The sequence below is a fragment of the Drosophila navojoa genome, chromosome 5, assembly GCF_054131105.1.
Source record: "Drosophila navojoa isolate 15081-1374.11 chromosome 5, UAZ_NAV_1.0, whole genome shotgun sequence".
Classification (NCBI taxonomy): Eukaryota; Metazoa; Arthropoda; class Insecta; order Diptera; family Drosophilidae; genus Drosophila; species Drosophila navojoa.
This window is the reverse complement of record NC_142893.1, coordinates 2568533-2596430: the sequence shown is the minus strand read 5'-3', so window position 1 is coordinate 2596430 and position 27898 is coordinate 2568533. Positions and strand designations below refer to the sequence as shown.

General features: G+C 41.6%; 1 protein-coding gene across 2 annotated transcripts; it reads left to right on the top strand.

The window, feature by feature from the left end:
• Positions 1-100: 100 nt before the first annotated feature.
• On the top strand, positions 101-27083 carry unc-5 (netrin receptor unc-5). Of its 2 annotated transcripts, XM_018104288.3 has the most exons (10): positions 102-1838; positions 13046-13854; positions 14681-14962; positions 15040-15210; positions 17429-17482; positions 18894-19166; positions 23815-23943; positions 24027-24213; positions 24992-25065; positions 25149-27083. In XM_018104288.3, exons 2-10 carry the CDS (start codon positions 13245-13247, stop codon positions 26504-26506), a joined length of 3138 nt encoding a protein of 1045 aa, XP_017959777.1. In that variant the 5' UTR covers positions 102-1838; positions 13046-13244; the 3' UTR covers positions 26507-27083. The 2 variants fall into 2 exon arrangements, with proteins under 2 accessions (XP_089118716.1, XP_017959777.1); XM_089262590.1 differs by lacking the exon at positions 17429-17482 and having other exon boundaries at positions 101-1838.
• Positions 27084-27898: the final 815 nt, after the last annotated feature.

Sequence of the window (27898 nt, the reverse complement as noted above, 5' to 3'; positions counted from 1 at the left end):
GAAACCTATCGTAATCGTACTCGCCATCGAACAAAAGCTGCCTGCTGTGCCTTATCAACTGCCACACATAGCCGCTAGATGCCGCCTTAAAAGGCTCTTCGTGTGTCGTATCAGTTGGATGCTGCAAACTTCAGGAGCAGGTTCTGATTGGAGTCGCTGCTGCTGCTGACGGATGGCATTGGAATGCGCTCCACAAACAACACAAAAGAATAAACGTGAAAAACAGCACAAAAACTGCAATATAATAATGAATAAATTAATTGCAGCTAATTAAGTTGATGTGCGCTTATTGTACAAGTTCAAAGCCGCCAACCAAAAAATTGGCTAAGGCCAAAAAGTGAAAAGGCAGACAAAAAGTCTACTGGCGTAGGTGTGTGCGTACGAGTGCGTGCTTATATATGTGTGCGTGTGTGTGAGTGTTGTGGGTGCGCGCAGCAACAAAAATATAAATAAAACACGCGCCCCTCGCTCTCGTCGTCAATGTCAATGGGAAATGCAGTTGATAAAAAGTGAAATAAAAGGCCTTTAATTGCCGCTGCAGTCAAATAAATCATCAAACGGAAAATATGAAAGCATCTCTGGAATTTCGTGTGTAAAATTAGAAGCGCACACACACACTTCAGAAAGTAAAAGAAAAACAACAAAAAATAACTATATCAAATAGAAGATACAAAATAGCAATGCGATGGGAGAGCCGAAACGGCAACAGCTCTGCCTCTGTCATGCCACTGCCCGCTCATTGCCCACTTCCACTTCCTGCAGCATATGCCAACACAGCTCCAACAGGAACAACAGCAAAAGCAACAACAACAAGAGCGCGCGCTGCCGTTACTGGGGATGCTGCCTGTGAAACTGCACAACTGAGCGCCACTGAGAGCGCAACGTAAGAGAATACGACACACACGTACTGTATGAGAGAGAGCGAGAGCGCGCGTTTACGTTGTATATGTGTGTGTGTGATTGTGTTGACAGGCTGCTGGCTGCTACAAGTGAGCGCGCAACTTCATTCCGATTCGAAACGTCAATGTGAACGCACGCAGCGACGCGACAGCGCAGTGAAACAGAAACGTAAGATCGACTAAAAACGCGTAAGAGATCGAACGGTTTTTATGCGGGAAAACGAAGCAAGGCATAAAGTACGCGCGTGTGTTTGTGTGTGTGCGTGTCGACAGCAAGCGAGCCAATAACAATAACAATAACAATGCCGCACTGCTGAGTTGTTGTTGATATTTTGTGTGTTGAGCACCAGCAGGATATTTGAAACGGTGTGCGTGAGCGAAAGAGCGCGCGCGTCTGTGTGCGTGCGTTCTTCACTATGTGAAGTGTTCAATTAAATGCATAATATGTATATTGATAAGTGTGCGAGTGTGCGTGTTTGTGTTTGTGTTCCTGTATGTGTATGTGTGCACACACATAGGCAGCTGGCGGCAGCGACTATATGAAATATATTGAAGCACAGGATACGCAAAGCAAACAAAAACAACAAAAACTAAAGTGTATAGGCGATAAGGTTACAGATGTCCCAAGCAAACACACACACCTAGACAGATAGATAGAGAGAGCGTGTGTGTGAGTGTGTGTGTGTGCGACACAATTCGGGCTGGCTTTAAAAATACAAAAACGGAAAAGGATACGCAGGACACTTGCATACAATAACAGCGTGTAACTGGATACATGTTTACTCATAAGCGGCCGCTGCTGACATCCACGCCCAACACTGTCGCACTGCACCAGACTACAAATAACAACAACAACAACAACAACAACATCGACGACGACAGAAGGAGGAACAGCAACAACATCAAGAAGAAGAATAAGCAGAAGAAGAAGCACAACGCGTAAGTAGCTGACAAGCTTAGCTATAATAAGACGCCCCAGCCTGGACTTGGACAGCAAAAGTTTCTTCGTTTATTTTTGTGTCCAAGACAAAAGCCAACTGAGCTCTACACTGAGCGAAATGTCTCTATTGTCCAAAACTCAAAATAGTCACAGATAAAACTGAATTAGCTGGACATTTACTTCATTGGTCAATTATTTATTCAATCTTTCCAATGCAATTTTAAATACTTTCAAAGTCAACTTCAGTGACTCCATCATTTCTTCAAGTGTAATGTTGTGGGCAGTGTGTGTGTGTGTGGGATGGGGTTGCGGAGGCTTGGGCTATTGCAAAGGGTTTACAGCCGTTGACAGAGGCCGCTTCCTGCGCCGCTAAGTATGCAATTCTATTTTTAAGCGCAAGCGAAGTAGGTGAAGTGCAGCGCGGGTGCAATTGCAGCAGCAACTGCCAGAGCCAACTGCCATAACCCACAGCACACACATTAATACTAACATAACATAGTCGGACACACACAAAACGTATTCAAGTGTAACTAAAGACGACCAATTCACAAACAAACAAACAAACAAAAGTGCAGAACGGACGCCAGCGAACCATGAGAAGTGTGAGAGAGGGAGGAGGAGTGGAGAGGGAAGAGAGCAGCTGCAGGCTGAGAGGGGGCGAGCAGGCAGAGTAGGAGTTGGCTGTTAGGCAGGCGCTCGCACGGGTCGCACAGATCGCAACGTACAGCTGACAGACGAGCAGACGGACAGACGGACGGACTGAATGAATGACAGAAGGACAGAGGCACAGAGGGACGGACTGGCATTCGGTCGTAGCGCTAATGTTTATTATGAAAAGCGTGCCCTTTTGAACGCCAGCGTGTATTTTCATTTTTATTTAGATTTCATTTTTAGTTTTTTCTTCCCCATTGAAATACACTTGCCTAGGGTATTTGAATATTGTCACGAAATGAACTTTGAACTATTTAAAGGAAATACAAATATGTATATGCGTTTATATATATGTACATATATTTATGAGCTCTTCATCAGCCTCAGCAATGCAGTTGCAGTTGCAGTTGCTGTATTCTTATCAAACTCTAAGAGTCTTAGCTCTCATTCTATCCTTGACAACTTGACATAGGTACTTGTACATTGATTGAGGCTGAACATTATTATCACAAGGTTCATTAAACACAGTGCTCTAAAATTTCGGAATATATTTTGAGCATAAACTGAGCAGAATATGATTAGAGTTTCTAGTAGTAAAGCAATTGCTAGCATATGCCGTAACATACTATGGATCCATAGCTATAATGGCTAGATTTGCTGACTTCTTATATATTTATATATATTGGAAATGCGTATCAAGCTTTATGCTCTTAAAATTAAAGCCATAATTCGATCATGCAGAAGTAAAATCTTTCATGGATTAGCAAGCAGCTTTCATAAATGGAATCCCTATGAACGTTCGGAAACTCTTAAAGGTACTATATGATGTATAACTTATCTGCATACTATTAAGATATATGCCCAATGTTCACTCTAGCTAGGGTATTTAGTCGTCTAGCGTGTATTCCCATTTAAAACTCTAAAAATTTTATTTATTTTTTATTTTATTTGTTTTTTTTTTACGATTTTGCTGCATGTGTATTTGTATATGGAATATATTTTGAATGTTGTTCTTGTCAGCGCGAGGGTCGCTGAGAGCAGTAGAAGAGGAAGAGGGAGGGAGGGAGGCGGCAGGGCTGAGGGGGAAGCCCTCATAATGAGTGCGCGACGGCGGCGGCGGCGGCACTTAATGCATTGATAAAAAGATGCAACAACAACTCGCACAACAACAACACAACAACAACTTGTACAACATGCCACAAGCACTGGCGACACTCGCACAATTACAGTTATAATTTTTGGGCATATAACCGTTATTCAAATACATAATTCGAAATTCAAATGCGTGTTGCAATTACCAACCCCCCTTGGAAGCGAGGGTTGCCCGTTGACTAAGCGCCCACATATCAACATATCCAAAAATGTTCTTTCCATGATATCACCTAGACCTCGGGGCCAAACAAGGTGCCCATAAAACTGCGGCACCATAAAAACTGAGAACTGCGCACAGCGAATGGAACATCAAAAGTCAATGGGATACAAATAGGTTTCGTCTGCTGTTTCTTCTATTTTCTATCTTTCGAGTTGACATTTTTGGCTATGAAAAATTTGTCTTATTAATGGTTTTTATTTTTATTTATTTTTTTGGCTGGGAAGTAATTAAAGTCATTTGGAAAAATTGTAAAAATCTATAAATTTTCTAAGGATTAGTCACAGTTCCATTGAATATGGGCAGAAAATTAGTAAATTAATAAGTAATATATGGTTTATTTGAGTTTGGCATTATATACGATATTCGAGATGATATATAGACTACTTAGGGATCAGCTTAACTAGTGAAAATATCTTTGATGTATCAATAGAGGAAGCTAATGGTATTATTTGTGCATAAATTAATGTAGAAAGGAGGGAAATGAATTATGGAAATTTATTAACTAAGTATTACAAAATTTTAATAAGTTTTTGACTTTTAAAAATATTCTCCCTTCTGCAGGGCTCTCAAATTGTATTCTTAAATAGTCAAAGAGAGAATTCAACGAAAAGTTCAACTTTGATCTCCGATCATTGACCAATCGAAATCGAAAAGCACAAATTACCCATCGGTTGCCAAATTAGTCGATTACATAATATTATCGTATTCCTTCCACTAGGATTAACACCAATGAACCACCATAAATAAAGAACTATCTCATGAAACCCCTACAAACATCAAATGCCAAACAAATCAATCAATTGATGCGAAAAGTAAAGTCGAAACTCCCTTAGTAATTGTTGGACTAATTTCCAAAGTAATTGCAATTGGATAATATTATATATGATTAAGAAGCGGGTACTCCAGCGGCGACCCTCGTATGCAGCGCTGTCGCTAACGAGTGGGCAACAAACAATCGCCAATTGGCATATAATGATGCCCTTTTCAATGTGCCTGATTGACTGACTGACTGACTGACTGAGTGACTGGGGGACGGACTGACGCACTGAGAGATTGACAGCTTGACGAACTGCCACGAGCAGCAGCGACATTCAAAATAATTCTCAGGCTTTGACAAAAATGCAATGAATATAATTTGAATGCGACGAGCGATGTTTCAATTTATGCCCGCTCAGCTGGTGAAGAAATGGGGCATATTTGTTGATGGGATGACATAATCTCTGAGCCTTGAGACTTTATACTGCTATGAGGAAGGTATACAGAAACAGAGGCAATTATATCTATATATAGGAGTTTCTTATGGGATTGGGAGTGTGACAAATCTAAAAGCCAGTTAAGAGAAACTATACAAACTATATATTCCTATATTCAAGGCCATTGAATCTTACGCCTTAGACTCTGAAGCTCTGGGCTCACTAGATATTTTTCTATAGTTTGATATTTCTTCTTCTCTCATAAACTTAGTAATTCGAGAAATACTTAAATATTCCATGTACCACATTTTAAGATCATTATGGTTTCCAGTTGGATCACTAAATTTCTCTATAACTGATCTGTAAATGATTTCATAGCTTTAGCTTCAAGCAAGCATCAAGCCGTCAATTCCACCCGACTGCACAATTCTTACGTGTTTTTTTTTCTGGCATTTGATATTTGGTCTTTGCTTTTATTTTTTAACAATTTACGCGAGCTGTTACCCTTTCCAAGTCACACGCTCACACACACGCACACACACACTCACACATAGGCTAGTCATAATTTTTAGGGGTTGCTGTACAAGTTAGAGCTTACAGCTGTTGTTCTACTCCACCTCCTGCTCAGTGTGTGAAACAAGGGTTCGGGTCTAAGGACAAGCCAGCGTCTATTGGCATGGGAACCATGTCCATGGGATATACGGATAGGGACAGGGATAGAGCATTGAATTGTGAGGGGGAATGGGAACGGCTACGGTAGGAGCGAACATGAGCCATCGAACATCTTTCGACTCCTGCGGTGATTAATTGTCATTTGAGCAGAGCCCCCAAAAGCCGAAGAAGAAAGAAGACCTAAGAACCAAACGCATGTTACAACTCGGCAACAGCTACCTACACATGAGGCATCTGATATCTACAGGCATCTATAGGTATAGGGGCATTCGGGCTCAGCGCCTGCGACTTAACATTGGATTAGATGTCGATCATCGATCTACATGGAAATAGAAATAGGTGCGTAACTGCCTTTTGTCTAGCTCAAACAGACGAAAGCCGAATGCCGAATGCCGAAAGGTAGGTAGCCGGATAGCCCATCATAAATTGTGGTCTTTGTATCGGGTACAACTATCTAGGGAAAAATGGAAATGGGCATTAGCATGCAACGTTGATCAATTTGTGAGTTACCGTATGTCCATTATCTGCGCATGCAACTTAAGCGTATTAAGGGTAGAAAGTTGGAGAAATTGTCAGAGCTGACCTTAGCTAAGGCGGAAATACCTATCTAGAGTTGTTTCAGAATTCTGAAGATAGCGAGAAAAGGCAACAGGCAGATTAATTCTGCTAAGTAAAATCATTAATTTTGCATTTAAAATTGACAAGAAATAATTGAAGGGGGAGAGAAAATAAAGAAAATCTATTAGTGAGCACAAAGAAGGTTGGAGTTGTTGGAGTTTATAAACTGACTCTTTGTGAACTATCTAGTCTTCATATTTCATTCACCTTAGATTAGAGTTAGCATTGTTGGTATTGATTGCAATGCAGTTAGCTATATTAAATAAATATTTTGAGTAGACTATAAATGTTCTCTGTTTTTTCAGTATGATTTTTAAGTAGACTTCATTTCAGTTTAAGTCTTGAATCTAAGATTGTTTACACTAAAAGCTGGACTTAAAGCATATGCAGAAAGTTTGTTCTATAAACGTATTCCTTTGGCAATCTAAAAAAAAGTTTTAAAATATTATAATTTATAACAAATTGAAGATATAAATATATATAATATAATGCCTTAATAAAGATAATATTATTTTTGTTTTATATCTCAAGATTTTTTATTAGATTTTATGCCTGTTTCCATTTCTTGAACTAAATCTATGTCAAGTCTTAAATTATTAATCCACATATTCATTTTAAATAAGTGCAGTTTATTGCCTAATCTTCAACTAACTTTAACAGTTATTTTTGTTTACTTGTTTCACTTAACACTGTGCTCAATTTAACTCAGTTTGCATTTAATCAAGATTGCTTTGAGACTATTTAAAAGAATTACTTGGCAAACAATTTCTTACAATCTCTAAGGCTCGGCTTTCACTCAAACTGATGGCTGCCTTTATTTATATTCAATATATACGTAGTCAATATATATATGTATAGATATTTATATCATTCAATCTCTATTCAAGTCTCGGCATTTGCAACATTTCCATTTAATTTATCGTCGCAGTTAAAAGGCGAAATGTCTTCACATTGAGTGTTGCTGCCAGCAGCCGTTGGTTTTGCCATCGATTTGTTTTGCGCCAGGCGGCATCATAAATTATTAGAGTAGGCCTCCATGGAGTGTGTGCCGAATAAGTTTTGCCCCGCCCACTGCAATTAGATGGTCAGCAGCAGCTGAGCGGCAAACAACAAACTTTGCCAGCTAGATTGAAACTTTTCTAATGAGATACAAACGATAAGAGTCATCATCGTTGTGAGCTTTGCTGTTCCACTTATTTAACTCAGATGTGGCATAATAAATAATTTGCTTATTGCATGCACATGTCTAACTATCTCTCTGTCCCCCTCTCTCTCTCTCTCTGTGTGTGTGTGTGTGTGCTGTCTTATCTATTCTATTGTATCTTGTTACAACACATGTATCTATGTATCTATTAGATACGCGGGCGCATAATTCATGGCCTAAAACTTTTTGTTTCTAATTCGACAACAATTACGCTTAATTAATTTAAAGATGTTGTTGTCGTTGTCGTTTTCCATGTCCAAGCTGTTGTTGTTGTTGTTGTTGTTGTCGCTGTCAACCCTCACAGCACAGCTACAATATTTTCGAGGGAGGCTTTGTGCCTCGCTTATAAATAGATTAATTAAAATCATCTTTAATTGTTTGATTACAAGACTGGCCCAAAAACGAAGAGAACAAGATGAAGGAAATTAAAAGGCAAACTCACAATAGCTAGGCTTTATAGTAGCTAAAGAGCAGCTCAGTTATGACTCTGCAAGTGTGTGTGTGCGTGCGTGTGTGTGTGTGGGCAAAATGCGCAACATGTGAATTCCACATGAGGCAAACGATTGCCACAGTAACCAGCAGAGGCAGCAGCAGCAGCAGCAGCACGGTCCCTTGAGTTCTGAAGATTTCATTTGTGCTACAGATGTTCAGAGATTGTACAACATAACTACACACACACGCACAGCGTTCCATCACACACACACTCACACTCAGTGGTAAAGTCACACGCAATTGAAGCAGCGGCATCTGCCAGCTACACTTCAGCATTTGGCTTCATCTTCAAGGCGCGTCGCACAGCAACTGCCGCTGAATTTTCGAGTGGCATTTGATTTTAGTATACGAGTGTGTGCACGAGTGTGCGTGTGTGTGAATCTGAAGTGCTGTAGAGAGGCATAAAAATTATTGCTGCCAACCGACTGAGTCAGTCAGTCATCAATTATTTTATAGAATGCTCACTTGTTTTTGCTGCCATTGTCTGACTGCCTGCCTGGCTGCCTGGCTGCCTGGCTGCTCCCCCAATCTTCAGTTCCTGCTTTTGTGGTGCGGGAAGTTTTAAAAGTTCTTTTCTTCACACACACACACACACAGTCACGTATATATATCTATATGTATACAGGAAGAAGCTGCGCAATAGTTGTGAAATTAAATTGAATACGACGCCGATTATCCCACGCAATCTTTCATTCATTCATTCAGCTGCTGCCTTTTGCTTCCACTATCTGCTGACTAGGAAGCCAGCCAGCCAGTCAGCCAGTCAGCTTGCATTGACTAAACTCCTCCGCCAAAGTTCAGAGGCGGAACTGCCCTCGCAGCGCACAATATAAGATGATTATATGCACACGCAATCTCTACTATCCAGCCATAAATCTAAAGCCCCTGTCTGTCCGTCTGTCTCTCAGTCTGTCTGTCTGTCTGTCATTCTGTCTGTCAGTCTCCCCTCTTTTGCCAAAAATCAATGCAAAGCCTTGCTGATATTTTCATCTCCCTACCGCTCTCTCTTTATCTCTTACCCTCTTTCGCTTTTTTTATGTCTTTTGCGGTTCCAATAAATAAAATCCATTCGATTATAAAGTGCACACACAATGAAATGCCGCTGATAAGCGCTTTACACAATCCATTTGGCCTACTTCAGTTCATTAAAAATCTATTTAAAACAAGTGCATTTGTCAGCTACTGCTGCTGTTTGTCTAATTGACTAGCAGTTACCCTGGAAATCGAGGGAATCTTTGGAAAATCACCGTTTATAAAATAATTCCTAGGGGTTCCTTAGTATTAAATATCAGTGAATGAGTACTCCCTAGCAAAAGTTTTTATTGTATTAAGTGAGTTTTAATGAAGGCATATCAAATGTTCTATATCATATGGTATAGTTCGCAAGATTGATATCAAGAACATATTCAAGAGAACAATTGTAAAAGTTAAATTTGTTTTAAATCTAACTTAAAGCAGTCTTTAGTTTAGTAGAATGGAAGGAGATATAGCAAATAAACACAGTTTAATTTCTTCTGATCATCTAAACGAACTTATTAATATCTGCCAATCTAATCAGTTGTTCTCTGAGGCCTTTCTCAGACCTTGAGTAAAAGACAGTTATTTGCAAGCAAAGACATATCTATCAATATATATGTATATATATATTTTAAATGATCAACTAGCTTTTATTTTATTTATCTCTTTAGGTTGCTTTGGATTATATTGTATAGATATAACAACAATTCTTGCAAATTTTACCTATAGAAAAACATATATCTCATTCCACTCTATGCTTCATTTAACCATAGACAGATGTCTTTCTACTATATGTAAAAAATTAAAAGCCATAAAGAATATATCTTTAACAACAGCATTATATGCAGAACCTATCTAAGAAGCCATTAAGAAAATATATGTAATGTAAATATCTATAGTCGAGTCATGTAATTTCAAAATTTGAAAATCATAAATGAATTTCAAGCCAAGTTTAAGCTTTCTGTTTTACTCAGCTAACAGATATATAGAAATGTACATATATAGATATATGTAAATATATATATATTTATTATATCATTAGTTTAGCCTTCAGTGAGCTTTGCCAGCAACTAAGCTTCACTTCTAAGCCCTCCAAGCACTTTACAGGGTATTAGAATGTGCAAACATGCATCAATATGCCAAAGTACACAGCCTGACTGTCTGATAAGACAGTCACTCAATATATGTACATATATATATATACACATAGAGATATATGTATACGTATATATGTACGCAGAAGTAGGTGGAGTAGGCGGCGTTCGATCGAAATTGTGAATCTGGCATTTAACGATTTTGATGTGGCACATTTTGATTAATCTTTACGAGCAGACAGCGGACAGCAGGAGTCGGGCTGGCAGGTTGTTCGCACAATTTTAATGGCTGCAGCCAGTCGATAATTATGCTCATAAATTTGCAACAGGAAGCTGCAACAAATAACAATTACGCACAAATTTTAATCAATCAGATGAGCCAGATATAAATTTATATAGATTTACTTTATATGTAATGTAATCTTGTGTGGAGGCTAAATAATGAATGCCTAGCTGACCAAAAAACTAATTTATTTAAGCAGTAGAGCAAATATGAAAGAGATAGAGCACACATACACATACATATATATATGAGTGTGCGTGTGTGTGTGTGTTAAGAGAGCCTGCTCAAACATGAGTCTAGACAAATCGAAAACAATAACCAACTTCAAGATTTGGCTATAATTGAATGCACACAAACAAGGCCGAGTCTGTGTGTGTGTGTGCCGTAGGGAATACTATTATAATAATCTGACCAGCACACACACACATGCCTGCGTATATTGACAGACACTCAAGTGTCCACAAGCACCCTGTAAATCCAATTGAATTACGCATAAAAGGCGCTTAAACCAAAAGAAATGAGGCTCGTGACGATGTCGATGATGAGCTAGCAGAGCCACAACGGAGTGGGAGAACTCTTCTTATATATGCACACACACACCCTATATATACTATATATATTTGTATGTTATTTCCTTTTAATTCTCTTATTACCCGATATGTTATGGCCAAGCGTGGCTACTGTCTCGGCTCGCGTTTTTCGGCCCCATCATAAATACATTTGACAACGCGCCGCATTTCCGCAACATTTACATATCGGCTTGCTTAACTATGTAGAAGCCCCATATGCAGGCATTAAAAAAAACTTTAACGTAAGTGAAGAAGCAGTAAAATGGTAAAAAAGAGAGAGAGAGAGAGAGAGAGAAAGAAGTTTGTGTGTGAGTGCGCCGTGGGCTTCAGTTTAAACTTATGCATGATTAATGCATAATTACAAAGGCAAACACATAAACTCCAAAGTTGGGGCTGGAGTTGGAACTGTAGCTGTAGCTACAGCCGGGGCTCAGCCTATCTAGCCAAAGACAAAGGGCTGCCAGTTCCCACACAAAGCACGTCCTGCAATGGTGCGGGCCTGAGGTTAGCCATCCCCAGCTATCTATCTATCGACGCACTCACTGGTCATGGCTATAAGTACTTATGTATACATAGCTGTTATTAATATTTCGATTCGGTACCAGCGATTCGTAGAACTTGACACATGACTTGCATAACAAATAAGACAATTGCTGTGCGTGTGTGTGTGTGTGTGTGTGTGCACCTCTCTTTTAGAATCTTGGGGCATATCGCTTAGCCTGGCCTAATAGACTGATTGATGATGACAAACTTTCGAGTTGCGGCAGTACAGAAAATCGATGGAGTTGCCAACGCAGGATGTCGTACACAAAAGATGGTGAACTGAAGTGTCTTAATGGCTGAGAGGCGGGCCCTTCCCTTCTTATGCAACATGATATTCACATTTACTTTGGTCATTTGATACCTATATTTGATGTAAATTTTAAGAAATTTACATTGGATTCGTGTTTAATGATTTCTTGATTGAGTTTTCGAGTAGATGTAAACAAAGTGTAATGGAATAGAATATGCTCAGATTCTCAAAAGATTGATGAGTCATGGTTGGAGTATTTATAGCAGTAGAAGCAGTTTCATATATCAATTGCAAATGGTTTTCTAATCAACTTTCTAAGAATTGCTTTGAATAACTTTTTAGTTAATGAGCAAATCATGCATATAGATTATTATGAAGGAATTGATAAGGAACAAAGGAAGTAAAAAACGTTTAATGTAAGTTAAGTGTATTGCTTAGAGATCTAGATATTATAGAGTTCTTTATCCACTGGGAAAGCTCTAAATTCGAAATCTCTATATAATACAATATATTCGTATCGAAATTCTAGCTCAATATTTCAACCACTCTCAAGATCTTTCTCGCATTATTTTTGTTCAAACTTTCAATACGAATTTAGTTTTAAGTTTTCTATAATATAGAGTTGAATGTAGTGGAAACCTTTTCACCTATCTATTTTCAACAATTTCGATTAATGCCAATCAAATACAATTTCAGTCTTTAAACGGAAAATTCCCTTTCTCGAAGCTAGCGCACAACCTTGATTTGATTCACTTTATCTTGCCCATTTCCAACTCAATTTCCTCAATCAAAACATTCGAATAGAGTGGGCTGTCACAACTTCCTGTGCCGCGCTGCAGGCCGGAGTAGGTGATTAGCCCAGTCGCATTGACTGAAACAAATTAAACGTTGGGCATAATGATTATAAATGCGTTGTTGTAGGTGCCGCTGCCTCCCTCTCGCTATCTCCCTTTCTCTCCCACTCTCTCTGTCTCTCTGTCTTGCGGTGTGTGTGTGCGCCTCGCTTGGAAGATATGAACACTTTAGTCCATTCATGGACACTTTTTCCAGTTTGACTTTGACAAACATGCGCTGCGGCTAAAATTGCATGCAAGCAAGAAGCAGAGAAGCAGAGAAGAAGTTGAACTGAAGTAGTTGAGCTGTAGCTGTTTAGTGTTAGCTGACATACGAGAATGGAATGCCACTGATGTACGTGCTGCGTTAAGAGACATTTTTACTTTAATGCATTTCTCTTATCTGACTTTACAGATCTTGCCTGAACCAAAGGCAGCTAATGCTAGCAGACAGCACAAGAGGAGGAGGCACCAACAGCAGCAGCAGCAGCAGCAGCAGCAGCAGGTGCAGCAGGTGCACAGGAAGCGCAGGACAAGTGATAACAAAAAAAAAAAAATAGAAACTGACAACGAATTGTAAACGAGGAATCAACGAAAAGAAAGTAACAACAAACATGATGTCATTGTTGTTAGGCAAAGCCGGAAATGTGATTATAGTATTAGTCAGCCTGCAGCTAATCTGGCTGGCCAGCTGTCGCGAGCTGCCGCTGGATTATGGCAGCAGCAACTCCGCCTCGCTGGAGGACGGCGAAGACGTTGCCACCGAGCAGACAGCGCCGCAGCAGCGGCTCAATCTCGACGCGACGGTGAACAGCAGCGAGGACAGTCGCACTTCCGCCTCGGCCACCGTGTCGGGCTCCTCGCTGCTGGAGGAGTTCAATGCCGGCAAGCTGAATACGGCCGAGGCCAGCAATACACTGCCCATATTTCTCAGCGAGCCCGAGAGCGTCTTCGTGGTCAAGAATCGGCCGGCGGTGCTCAAGTGCAAGGCGTCGCACGCCCTCCAGCTGCACTTCAAGTGCAGCGGCAGCTCCCAGCCGCCGCCCTCGACGCACGACAAGCACGTGGATCCGCACACAGGTGTGCACATGGAGGAGGTCACCGCCACCATACATCGCGATCTCGTCGACGAGTACTTCGGCAAGGGGCCCTTCAAATGCGAGTGCCAGGCGTGGTCGTCGCGCGGCGTGGTCAAAAGTCAGTCGGCCACGGTCCATATTGCATGTGAGTATTTTTTTGAGGGGGAAGGGAGCGTTGCAGCTAGAGATGGGCGCGTGTCGTACTTGAGAGTTAAACGTAGCGTGACGTGAAACTCGTGAGCATTCTAGCAGAGCTAAGCCTGACTTTTTCGACTCGCTTTATATCTTATTTCTAGATTACATTTTTATGTTTCTCGCATCTATATTCGTGCTCGTGTTTGTTATCCCTCTCGTGCTCGTGCTTTTCATGCTATTTAATGTGCATATTCCTAAGTAATACATATATCGTATCGGTATTTAAATTCATCTTGTAGCTCTCTCTGAACTATATAGACTCTACTCATATTCATACTCATCATGATGATCTATTCACAGTACTATATTTGTCCTATGTAGTACTCAACTATTCACTATCGTGTTCATGAAACTTAGATATGTATATGTAAATTCACATATTTTGTTCAAGTCCTTTCATATTTGTAATTCATTTTTCGTGTTCGAATCGTGTCGCGTTAAATATTATTGTTTCTGAAGATGGAATATCATTTTCAACCACTTCGTATCGAGAGAAACAAGCACAAAGCAAATGCGATTCTAGTTTGATCTATCAATGTATTTGAGAGTGTTCATATTTGTTCATCAATTCTATTAGCCTAATGTTAGATATCGTTTAATTAGAGCTCATGCTGGTAGCTCCAGTAGTATGCAAGAGGCTATCTTCTAGCACATTCATTTAGTATCACAATCCTTTCCCGTACACACACCCATCACTAGCTTTTTTTCCCACCACCACTTCCTGCAGCTGCAGTACCCAACGTACCCTAATGCTAACCCAACTCTTTCCCTTGCAGACATTCGCAAGTCCTTTGGTCAGTCGCCCACCTCGCTGCGCCTGGAGCTGGGCAGCCGAGCGGAACTGCATTGCGAGCCGCCTGGCGGCTTCCCGGAGCCGAAGCTCAGTTGGCACAAGAATAATGCGCTGGTAACTGGCGACAGTGATACGGGCATCACTGTCACCGGCAGTACGCTCACCATACGCCAGGTGGCGCTGCATCATATGGCCAACTACAGCTGCAGTGCCGAAAACTTGGCCGGCAAACGTGTCTCCGACTCTGCCGTACTCATTGTCTATGGTCAGTAAATGCTGAACGATATATATTTTATGAACTACCTGTACCAACCGTCTGTCTCTCCTGTTTTCCACCCACAGTAAATGGCGGCTGGAGTGCCTGGAGCCCTTGGCGCGAGTGCAAATGTAGCGGTAAACCGAGCCAGGGACGCAAACGAACGCGCACCTGCACGAATCCGATGCCCTTGAATGGCGGCGCACAGTGTGCGGGTCCGCAGATCCAAAAGTCGGCTGACTGTGCCGCATGTCCAGGTAAAACCGAAAACTGCGTTTCCTCTGGTTAGCCGCAAATTGTGAGAATGCGCGGGGAGCGGGGAGCGGGTAAACCGGGAGTTGTATAACGTTTTAAAGTGTAACCGTAATTGAAGTGCCAACAACAAAAATTGTCAATTTAAATGGCAGCGGGCGTTGCCACCTGAGTCCCTGCGAACTGACAACTCCCTTTGCCAGCCAGAGCCACCTCACACCACACCACACCACCCACAGCATAGCGCCCATTGTGTGTGAGCCACGCACATTTTTCACACCCAGCCAAACGAGCCGAAGCTGCGAGGCTGCGAGCCGTCCAACACACAAAGCACAAAGCACTGCGCCGCAAAAGTTCAAGAGGGCGTTCCAAAAAAAGAAACAACAGAATGTGGCAGGAGCTAAAAGTGCGCGTCGTCAAACGAAGCGGGAATACACTTACCTAATTATTGTTTAGGTGGAAACTACTTGGAGTGAGGAAATGGGGAAAATGAGGAAGTTAAGGTTGCAGTGAGTTGATTTCCTTATCAAGTGCAAGCTTAAGGCAGGTTTAGGTATCATAAGAGTAGAGATATTAGGGCAGAAGTTAAAGAACTGAGAGCATGCTTATGTACTTTCGTTAAGCAATGAATCAAAAGTTCCTAAAAACTAATTTCATATAGTTCAGGATTTCAGAAAGCAAAGATTCCTAAAAACTAATGACATTTGGTTTAGAATTCCTCGAGAATTTGTATCAATAGCATTGAAATATAAATTTCTTACCATATATAACTTCTTTTAGAATCTGGGTTCCTTTCTGAAAATATAAAAATTGAGCAATTTGTTTAGTTAGCTAATATAAATAAAATATGATACATTAGTTAGATTACAAATATATTATAATTTGTTTAGGTTATGCTGAAACAAATATGAGTTTAAAATCTTATGCGATTATTGATTATATGATTATATGATTCTCGAAAATATTAAATAATCTCAGTCATTTATATAGGGAGAAACTATTCTCAATAACTCAATAACTCAATATAAAGGATATTTTATAGAAAAACTGAAATTGATGAACACATTTTATATAAAAGGTCATATATATGTACATCTTCATATATTCTTATGTAGATGATTATTGCACAAACCAACTCAATTAATAGCAATTAAATACATAATTTGATTTTATTCCGGGAACTTGAGAGCCAACCAACAAAATTTCACAGGTCAAAGCTTCTGAGGTATTCGCACTGCCCCGCATTTAAACAATAGTCCAATAAATTTGTGAGTGAGCGCCGAGTATTTCATTTTAAACACGCATTCGACTGCGTCTGCTATTGTGAAGTAGCTGCTGCTGCTGCTGCCTTTTGAAACGACGACAGATATCTCCACACGAGATATAACTGTATATGCGTATATATAGATGGATAGATTGGGAATGGACAGGAGGCGGGGCAGAGACTTCTATGGACCTGGGGGCGTCTGCTGGCGGCATAGTCAGTCATCAGGCGCTGACTAAATGGTGACAAAAGGCAAAGCCAATGGCAGGGGTAGGTTGAGGGAGAGAGACAGCAACAGAGACAGAGACAGAGACAGAGACAGGGACAGGGGCAAGGGCAAGCCATGGAGCTAGAGCCTAAGGGGATGGCTGTTGCAGAACGGGATTTTGGGCCTGCATGTGGAGCTGTTTGGTCTGAGGGGGCGCTTTTTGTGACAGACGCACGGGCGGCATGTGTTTGAGACTCTTCACTTTTATTCATGTAAATTTATTGTATTGCACATTGTATTGTAGTGCACACAGAGAGAGAGAGGGAGAGCCTCACAGCGGGCACAGCAATGAGCAATTGTTGACTGACAAGCGGGGCAAATGGAGCTGCCAACAGTGCTAGAGTGAGAAGGGGGAGTGGGGTGGGTGGGGGGACGACTGCTGAAGAAGCAATAGCAATACACTTCAAGTGGGTGGTTTGGGTGGCTCTGGGGGTGGTGCTGGCTTTTTTTCCAATGAAAAGTGTGTCATAAAATTAATTTTAAATTTCGCTTCGGTTTTCGCTGCTGCTTCACATTTTTTTTTTTCTATTTTTTTTCATCTTATGACTTTTTCATCCCCATGGAATCGTGTCAACCTTATGGACGCTTCAACAACTGCTGATGCTGATGCTTGACTACCTACGCCTGCCACGCCCACACCCACGCCCTTGATTACGCTGACACACAACAACAACAACAACAACATCTACAGAGGACACTCAAATTGTGAGCGCTGATGGATTTGACATTTCGTCGAGTAAGCGCAGTAAGTTGAACACGAAAGCCTGACAATATGCATCTCATTCAGTTGTTCAGCCAGCCAGTGGCAGTGGCAACGTTTTGGCCAAAAGGGGTTCCTTACACTCTATAGTTTTGATGTGACAAAAGTCAGAGCAGTGATTGCTCCAGCTCTAGCTTTGTGCTTAAAGTTTAAATGCTTAACGAGCCAAAAACTGTTAAGCTTCGGGGGGATGTTGAGTGTCGCCCGGGCTTGGGGTCGTGGGTCACGCTTTACAATTCAATAAACAATTGTGTTAAACTGTGCCGAAGGCCCTTAACAACAGCATCCAGCCAGAGCGCGCCGGATGCGTCAACGAACCAAAAACTTATTCATTCCAGCTGTGCTCCCCACGTATATACATATATATATACACTCTATATCTGTTGCTGATTTCGATATAGTTCTGTGTTCAATCTGCCCTCTTCAAACGAGAAAAAAAAAAGAAGAAGTGACGTCATTGTTGACGCTGAAGCAACTTAAAAATCACTTACCACGATTTACGCTGTCTGATTCATGCAACAAAGTCTGGCCAGCGCAGACCCTTGAAGCGGGGGCTGCCAGCACAGCAGGGGCGACCGTCAGGCAGGCAGGATGCGTTAGCACACACCCGCACATACACACAGTCTCAGTTGGTCCTACATAACTTAACTGCCTGGCCTGGCCTGGCTAGGCAAAAACGTGTTATTGGGCAAGACAATTTGCCTCTTGCTTGGGGGTTGCTTTTGGCTTCTGTGTGTGTGTGTGTGTGTCACAGGAAGTGACAAATGCCGATATATATATGTATGTATATATATAGGCATATATATCTAGTCAAGACCCATTCATAACATGCACATTTTGCGCTTTTTGTTTAACTTGCGGACCCCAAAAACAACAACGCAAAACAAAACCAAAAATTGAAAGCAAAATGCGAAAATAGAAAAACATTAAAATGACAATCACTTTAACTCACACACACCAACACACGCACACACACACACGTACAGTTAGGCAGAAGGGGGCGCGGCCCGAGATAAATCTATATCTGTATCTGCGCATTTTTCCGACAGCTTTCCCCATGGGCTCATAAATTCTAAACGCTGCATTTAGTTAAAAGGTGGCATAATTGCAACGCATCTATTAGCTAAAGCAGCGCTATAAAATGTAATGTTGTGGCCCATCAAAAGCAAATATCCACTTACAGCTATATAAGTCATATGCCATGTATCCATATCCTTGGCGGGCTGGGGCTTGGGGCCTTGATAAATGGCCCTTGGGTGCGGCGGGAGCATTGCTGGCCTGGTGGCATCGGAGAAAATGTGTGCTAAATCATGTTAATATGACTTTTGATTTCTGAAAACCCTCTCACTCTCTCCCTCTCCCTCTTTCTCACTCTGTGTGTGTTCTCATCTTTCAGTGGCACGCTGGTCGTCGTGGAGCGAGTGGAGCATCTGTTCCGCGGATTGCATACAAGTGCGTCGCAGAAAATGCCTGACGCATGCCACAATTGCCGATGTGGCAGATGAGGCCGGCGAGCTAAGCCCAGCAGCACTCAGCGGGAAGGATGATGGCGCCACTGGCGGCAGCCAGGGCGAGTCTGATGGCTCAGGATATGGCAAATCATTGTGCCTCGGCAAGGATATACAAACGGCCGAATGCCGTGGAGAGCAATGCCAGATTGGCAAGGATGGTAAGTGTGTTTATGACAACAACAGAGCCAACAGAAACAGAAACAGAAACAGACATAGAGCCAGCCAGCCAGTCAGTCAGCAACAAAGTAGACAGTTACCGACAACAAACAATAACAAACACACACACACACACACACACACACACACACACACACAAATAGACACAATCCAGACGAGAGACGGACAGCAGAGCGTAACACAGGCCACACACAATACAAAAGCTAAGCACTCAGCGCTGATTGTCACAATGGGAAATTAACCAAGTGCATTTTGTTTGTGCATATCTCCTGCTCCTGCTCCACACACCCCCTTCCGCTACTCCCACTAGGCCACCCAGACCAAAAGCATCTACGAAAATGCTAAAATAAATCAACCACCCAACTTTAGAAAAGGCCACTCAATCTGCACTTTTATCCAAATGCCAAAAAAAAATAGAGGGACAGGGAAGAACAACAACAAGCTGCAAGTTGGGTTTAACTGACTGCGGCATACGCGCTCACTGCTTCAGACTTTATATGTATATGCTTTCATCAATGTACAGTTTTCGTAATTTATACATGCAACTATAGAGTTTCTTCTCTTTAAAGTTTGATTGAGCTCTTCTTGAGTTCTTTAATTGACTTAAATCATATAAAATACCTCTCAGGAGGATGATATATGACAGAAAAGCTACCTATATCTTTATTTATATCTCTATCTGTCTATCTATTTATATTTTTACACAGATACTTTTCAATTTTGAAATGGTAAACTTATAGAAGAGATCATAAGTCACTCCCGATTAAAAGTGCCCATGAAAAGCGAATCTTTTGATTTCCCATCGTTATCAATCTTATCAATCCTATCTATATCAATCTATATATATATATCAATCAATATATCAATCTATTCCTTATCAATCTATAGAAATGTTGAACTTTAACTTTAGGAATATTGTCCTCGTTTGCTGAAAATATCACGAAGGCAGCTACCCATGATTTTTTGTCTAATTAAAGAAGTCAATCAGCAATTCTTAATCGCAAACTCTGTAGTTCTACCCATATGGAATTTTCGAGTATATCATCCAATTATATATTTCAGTTTCCAAGCAAAACTTTTGAGAGTTAGATTGTAGATCTAACCATTTCCCACCTACCATGTCGCTTTATCAATGAAGTTGCTCAAAATATTGTGCTCATTAACCAATATACCCTGTTAGTCTTTCACTTTCGTGAACAAGCATCCAACACAGTTTTAAGCAAGCTTGGCTAAATCAATCGCCAACCCTAGATTGGAAGCCATTAAAATAGCCATGGCTCTTGTTTATGCACTTTTGCCACATAATTAGGCATGCGACAAAGACATTCAGGATAGTATCATTCAGCGCTGTCTCTCTCTCTCTCTCTCTCTCCTCCCCTGTTAGTCTGCCCAACTTAACCCCAACTCTAATTCGTACTCCAACTCCCATACCAATACTCTGAGCACTTCTAGCAACCACTTTGAAGCTTTCGACGTGTCATTGTTGCTGTTTGTGCCACGATTTACAATCAATTGGCAAACCCAAATCAAATCTGATTCTTATTTTTTGCCCCCTTTTTGGGAGCTGCGAGAGAGTTGGGGGTCGGCTGGGCCTTAGCTGGTTCGGTCCATTGGGATCAATTATGCGACTGTCACAGTGTATAATTGAAAGGATCAGAATAGAGCGGTAGCAGAACAGTTCCAGCAGAGGCAAGTTCGTAAACCATTCAACACATCATCTTTGGTACATTTGCGGGTGGATTTTTTTTCTTTCTGTGTGTGCGTGAGTGTGGGTGATATGTATATATACCCTGTAGACGGGCATGAATGGTGAGTCGGACGGCAAAAGAAGTGAAATGGGAAACATAGAACGGAGCTTCGAAAGAGTACTCTGTATACCCTGTAGAGGAGACTTGCTGAAAGGCATAAAAGTCAATACTGTTCCCGTCTCCATTACAACTCATTCTCTCTCTCTCTCTCTCTCTCTCTCATACCCTGTAGACTTGACAAAAACTCTACCAAGGCTATAAGAAATCAATTTAGTGTTGCCTAAATTTCGCATTCCGTGCAGCTTGAACTTTTCTTTTAGAGAGAGGCATGTTTCTTCATTAGAGCACCCTCTTCGCGAATATGTTTTAAAAAGTTTTCCATGCGAAGTGTTTGCAAGAGATTTATGAGATTATTCTTATTTTAAAGTAAATGCACTGCTCACATGCTGAAAAGGCATTCGGGGTTTAAAAGGGATTAGAGCGGGCCACATAAGGCATCGTTCTCTAAGCTTTTCAGTTAAGAGTTTTTGAGAGGTATAAAATCTTACTGCCATTTCTTTTATCAAATACCCTGTAAATGCTTACCAAAAGTTTCATATGAAATATTTTATTGGGCAGCAGAAAATACTCCATATTTGAGCTTTAACTGAAGAGAGCCCTATACCCTGTATAAATAACTAAAACATGGAATGCTTATAGAGATTAAAGATCTGAGTAGCATCAAAAATATCTTTCTATCATTCTCTCTCTGTCATGCTCTATTCTTCAATTTTGATATCGCCCATTTCCTATTCTTGCTCTCTCTGAAATATCTCCACACGACTACAGGAGGACTATAGGAGTAATTCCTATTCGATCAATTGCAATTAACGGCCACTTTTTATGTTATTTGATTGCTGTTGAAAAGTTTCTGCGAATGAAGAGTGACACTTTGTTGGTTTTGACTTGAGCCTTTGGCTTATTTTCCATTTTATTACATTTGCCTGTGGATCTGCGTCGCTGTTGGGAGCCGAGGCTAATATCCGTTGGGGTAGCCCGGCGGTAGCCCAGCGCGGCTAGCTGCAACAGTTGAGACTTTGCCGAGGCTTTATTATGTGGCCATTGTGGCGACCGGCAGCTGGAAAGTGGACGGCGGAGCAGCAAGTACCAGATATATACTACATATAGATGTGAACGGGCTCTAATCTCTTAGCATGACAAATACGCTTTTGATGTCCCGAACAGGAGATGTCTAAAAAAAAAAAAAAAAAAGGGAGAAGAGAGAAATCAGCATGCGAAATGCACTGCGCAAATGGAAAAGGGAAAGCACAAGAAAAACTCGCCAAAGTTGTAGAAAAACGGGCTCCATTCAGAGAAGCGAAGGATGCTTCCGATGCGAGCTCGCTGTCGCTGATTTACAGCGAATATAATTGCTCATTTCATACATTGTATAATGCACCCTGTGTGTGTGTGTGTAATAATCATAATATATATATATATATATATATATATATATATGGGGAGTAATTCCTTGCGCTGCAGCGATTCCAGGCAGCGCCAGCAACAATGACGACAACAATCACAGCAACGGAAAAAAGCCGAGTAACAACAATGGCGAGCCAAATGTTGGGGGAGTATGGGATGCGGTTTATAGGGTATACACATACATACATACATACGTATGGGTGTGCTGACTGCGGGGGGCAGCGCACAATAATGCGAAATAGACGCCAGTTTGGGGGCGAGCTCTCTGCATACAAACATAAAACATTAAATACAGACATATACACAGCCATAACCGAGAAGAGATACGTGGAATGGGCACTGAACGGATCGGAACGGAATGGAATGGTATGGATACCGCTACGCTTCGCTGCTCTGGATTGATGATGGCAACAGCAAAAATTGTTGTTGTTGATTTTTTTTTGCTTTTTGGTTTTTGGTTTTTGGATGCGACCGCGTTCTTGGTTTCTGCCAACTTTTCTGCGTAGACATTCCTTTTAAATACAAAAGACAAAGATTGCGATTGGCATGCAAAGGCAGAGGCTGGCAAATATCAAGGGATGAACTGGGTGGAGTTCGAACTGGGCCCTCTCGCCAAGGCGCAGATTAATACAAGTGAGAGTGGTCGAGCTGGGGCGCATGGATGGGGTGCGACTGACTGATAGATGCCCTGAATCATGTCTGAAGACAGCCCACACTCTGAACTATAATTCCTATATGGTTTTTGTTGACTTGAGATTAATCTATAGAGCAAATTTGATGGGTCTTGGGATGAGTCTAATGCAGGAATTCCTATGTTATCGGTTATCGTTTATCGATTACTAGGATTTTGTAAGCAATCTTCTGTAGTGCTTGTTGGTGGTAGTGAGCAACCCGGAAGACTAGTTCAAGAAAGCATCAGGAGGTATTCCAAAGTCTCTACTAAACTTTAATGAAAATTCAAAATATTATCGATAACTTAAATAAATGCTGAAGCTGCACGTACAGATCAAATCTGAAACTCTTATAGATATTAAGATTAAAGCGTTCGTGCATGCAGACTGACAGTTCGACTGACAGATGGACAGATAAAAGGATGGACGAACAAAGGAATTAAGGATAGAAAGAATTACATACGGACGGACGGACGCACAGATAAACTGCAAAGAAGTTTAGACATGATTGTTGAAGCAAGGAGCAATATACATGCCTCTCCCAAACATTTCCTGGCGAATTTCCTTTGTTACAATCACATAAACTTGTGAGAAACCAATGTACCCCACTTAAACAATGCCGCAATGGGTATAAAAATCAAAATCAGCAATTTTATAGAAACTTTCTTAACTTTAACTTCCATCTACTCTCGCTCTGTCTCGCTCACTCACCCGCCTACTCTTTCTCTCTCCCATTTCATTCACAGACTTCGATTGGACATTGTACTTGGGTCTGGCATTCATTACCGCCGTTTGCTTTGCCTTTGGCACGGCGCTCATCTGCTGCGCCCGCCGTGGCATACGTCACAATCCCCACTACAACATGGCTCGGTCAGGTAAGTCGCAGTCGCCGTCACTCGCTCACCTCAATTGAATCAGTTGATGCTGATGCTGATGCTGCTTCCGCTTTCTGTTGCAGTTATGGATGCGGATTATATGCCCGGCGTTGTCGATAAGAAGGAGATGCGCATGCACATCGAGGCGGCCAATTTGGGATACGATTATGTCAATCCCGGACATCGTTATTTGCCCGGCGACCACATCGTTGGCATGGGCTGTGCCGGAGTCACCGAACACCACTACGATGTGCCCAACCTGGCAGCGAAGTAAGTTCTCCCCAAATGTTTCGATCAATTCCTGTGCCTTAATCCCGCAAAGCGGATTACCACCGTAGACCGAGTGTATTTGGTTATTGCTATTGCATTCACTGCACAATTCGATATATAAGTAGATACGCTTTAGCTGAGATATATGTGGAATAAACTTGAAGTTGCAATACCTTTACAGAGACAGGCATGGGGATAGATTAAAGGATGAAAGTCTTGATGTAGATAAAAGACATAATTCTTAGCAAAGGTAAAGCTCAAAGTGGCTAAGGAGCCATCTTGAAATTGATGGTAGACTCCATGACTTTGCTAGATTGGAGAAACTTTACTTCCTTACTTCTTTGGCATGGCTATATCTATCTTAACATTTCCATTTGAGAATTTGCTCCTTCTGATTGACGAAACTTAATTGCTTATAATCTTCTTAGTTGAACTTATTAAGGATTAGAAATTCTCTGTTTATTTAGCCTTGTTTATCCGTCCGTTAGGCGTCTGTTCGCTACAAAAGAGCCACTAGGGAATATAAATTCCATATGCATATTCCTGTATATTCTATACACATATTTCTCCCTTAACTATTATCGATAATAATCGATTAGTTGATTCGCTAGAGATTTTTAATTTACTGCGCTGATTGATGCAATGAATACACAGATTATGAAGCAGAATTTTAATACCTCTGTCCCTCATCTTCACACTTCGCTCTTTCATATATGTACGTACACATGGAAAACACTGAGCTAACTCTTCTTGGTTGTCTGTCTTCTTTCCCCCACAGCTACACAAATCCTATAGATGATTTAAGCGCTGATTATCTATCCGAGACAGGCGACTCCTCCACAGCGGATACTTGTGAGTAACAGACAGCAAGTCAATAGACAAACTGGCACTAATTGAAAGTTTCCTCCCTCTCTCTCTTTCTGTTTCTCTTTCAGCTAATTCCACCTTTGATATGAACGCCAAGCTCTCCATACTGAACGCCTCGAAGAGCAGCAGCTACGAGCTCCTGGGCAGCAATGGGGGACAGCTGCGTCTGTACGGCGGCGAGCTGTTGCTGTTTGTGCCGGAGCTGGCGATTGGCAAGCACGTGAAGAAGCACGTCTCCCTGATGCTGCTGAGTGACGAGTGCAGTCGCATCGCCTGCGCCACCGACAGCTCCATCGTGTGCAGCAGCGTGGTGCACTGTGCGCCGCGCAACTACGGCTTCGTGAAGCCCGTGATACTGAAGATACCGCACTGCCTGCTCAATCCAGAGCAGTGGCACGTGCACATCTATCACGCGGATAGCGAGCACGACGATCTCAATGTGAGCTGGCGACGCGCCGTCTCCGTGGGCGAGGAGACCATCAATACGCCCATGTTTGTGCAGCTGGAGCCGAGCTCCGTTTACATAATGACCGAGCAACTGGGACACTTTGCCGTCGTGGCCGAGCCGCGTATCCAGCAGCCCGCCATCAAGATGAAGCTGCTCGCATTTAGCCAGCACACGCCGCCGAGCAGCGCCAACTGCAGCTTGCGCATCTATGTGGTCAAGGACTTCCCCAACAGCCGCGACATCTGCGCCAATGTCGAGTGCAAGCTGGGCGGCAGCTACCTGGGCGAGAGTCAGGTGTTCGCCTTCAACCTGAACAGCCAGAATCTGAATATACGCGTGCGCAGCACTGAGCTGGAGGCGGCGCAGTACGAGCATGCGATACCCTACCAGCACATACTGAGCAACAATTCGATACTGCACTGCGAGTTCAGTGTGCGGCGGCAGGAGCAGCACGCGCTCTGCGTGGACTTTGGCCAGGGGCACGAGCAGGCCGACTATCACAGCTTCAGCATGCCCGGACAGCAGCAGCTGTGCGGCTCGGCAGAGGAGCTGGCATCGACAACGAATACAACCATCTCGATCGATCGCCAGGGCAACTATGTGAACGAGAGCTGTGTGCTGGACTTTGTCCAGCTGCCGCATGCCACAAAGCGGCTGATATGCGCCGCCCTCGACCCGCCGCGGGCCGACGAGCGCGACTGGCGTCTGTTGGCCAAGAAGCTGAGCACCGATCGCTATATTGCGTACTTTGCCACCAAGCCATCGCCCACGGAGCAGATACTCAATCTGTGGGAGTGTCGGGCGAACAGCAAGGGCGCCGGCGGCATGGGCAGCTCGAGCAGTTGCTCGAACGGTAACAGTTCCACAGCCATCACGCATGCCAACAGCATTATGTCCTTGCTGCTGACGCTCAAGGAAATGGGCCGCCAGGATGTGCTCGATATAATAGTCGATACCATAGGTCCACTCTGGATCTAAGCAGATGTTGTTGAAAACAATAACGAAATAACATGTTCATGAGTTGCCTTTTATTTGAAAAATGTTTAAAAGAAAAGTGAAACGAAATGGAAACGAAACGAAATCAAGTTAAGTGAAAAGATGTGAAGGAAAAAACAAAAAAAAACAAAAGAAAACAAATTGAAAATCAAAGTTTTAGGCATTTAGTCATATTAGTTTTAACTACTATATATATGCGAGGTTAGTTTGAGAAGTATTTCGTTTTTATTTAAATTCACATGTGTTTTTTTTTTTTTGTTAGCTTCTCAACTTTTCAAGCTAACCTCGTCTTGCTCAACGAACTCTGTTCCCCAATGGGTGCCATGCTCTTTTTTGATACTACATTGAAAAATACATTAAATATAGAACTATATATATATATATAGAGAGAGAGAGAACTAGTTATAAGTTTACGATTTATGTTAACTGTAGCATAAAGTTATACTGTGGCTTAGCAAACTTATAGTTTTAAACAATAGTTTATAGCTATTAATAATTGAAAAAAAAAAGACTAGGGTATATAGGGCTGCTAACTAGGCTAGCTAAAGCGTTGCCAGATGGTCAAAATGCAAGCAGAGCAGCCATTGCGTATGCCTTTAGTATATTTATATAGGGTATAATTGAAAGACTGCCAAATCTGTGCAAACTTTGCTAGTTCAGTTGTTGCCAGATAGTCAAAATATGACAGTATAACTAATTTAGCAACCTATACGTATACCCTAAGTATATATTATAGTTAGGGTATCTGCGAGTATAGCAAAGTTATGCACTGAGTGTGCTAACTTGCTAGCCTAAGCGTTGCCAGACAGTCAACATTTGGCATTTATACTAAGAGAAACACAAAAGTTAGCAGCCTTTTCCATATACCCTCAGTATATTTATAGAAATCTATGCTAAGAACTCAAGTTTCTACGTCCTCATCCTCTATCCCCCCTATCAGATGGTAGCGCTGTCCATATATAACTCCTCTATATATGTACGGCGAAATTTGAAAACTGTTTGCCAAATCGTTGAATTTACTCAACCAACTCTAGTTATAGATCATAATGAAATGATATAGTACGCATATATATACAACCCACATATACAATATATAGAAAGCATATAGAATTTAGTGGAAAAGAATGAAAGTTTAAGAAAAACGAGTAGCTTGTTAGACATACTCAAGTGATAACCTTTGTATTTGTCTCTAGTTGATAAGGAAATCGAATCGTTAATCAAACAAAATAAACAACAAGAACAAAATATTTCAACAATAATACGAATATATAATGGCCCAATATGCATACAACTTAGTCATATATGCAAAATCGAATTACATCAAACTGTAGATGAAACATTGTAACTAAATCGAATTCAAAACAACACGAAAAG

What these genes read in the sequence shown, in the direction of transcription:
- unc-5 (XM_018104288.3), top strand. Translation starts at nt 13,245, where the DNA reads ATGATGTCATTGTTGTTAGGCAAAGCCGGAAATGTGATTATAGTATTA. An exon ending in ATGCCAGATTGGCAAGGATG is followed by an intron (nt 19,167 to 23,814) that starts GTAAGTGTGTTT and finishes TTTCATTCACAG; the next exon opens with ACTTCGATTGGACATTGTAC. An exon ending in CTACAACATGGCTCGGTCAG is followed by an intron (nt 23,944 to 24,026) that starts GTAAGTCGCAGT and finishes TTTCTGTTGCAG; the next exon opens with TTATGGATGCGGATTATATG.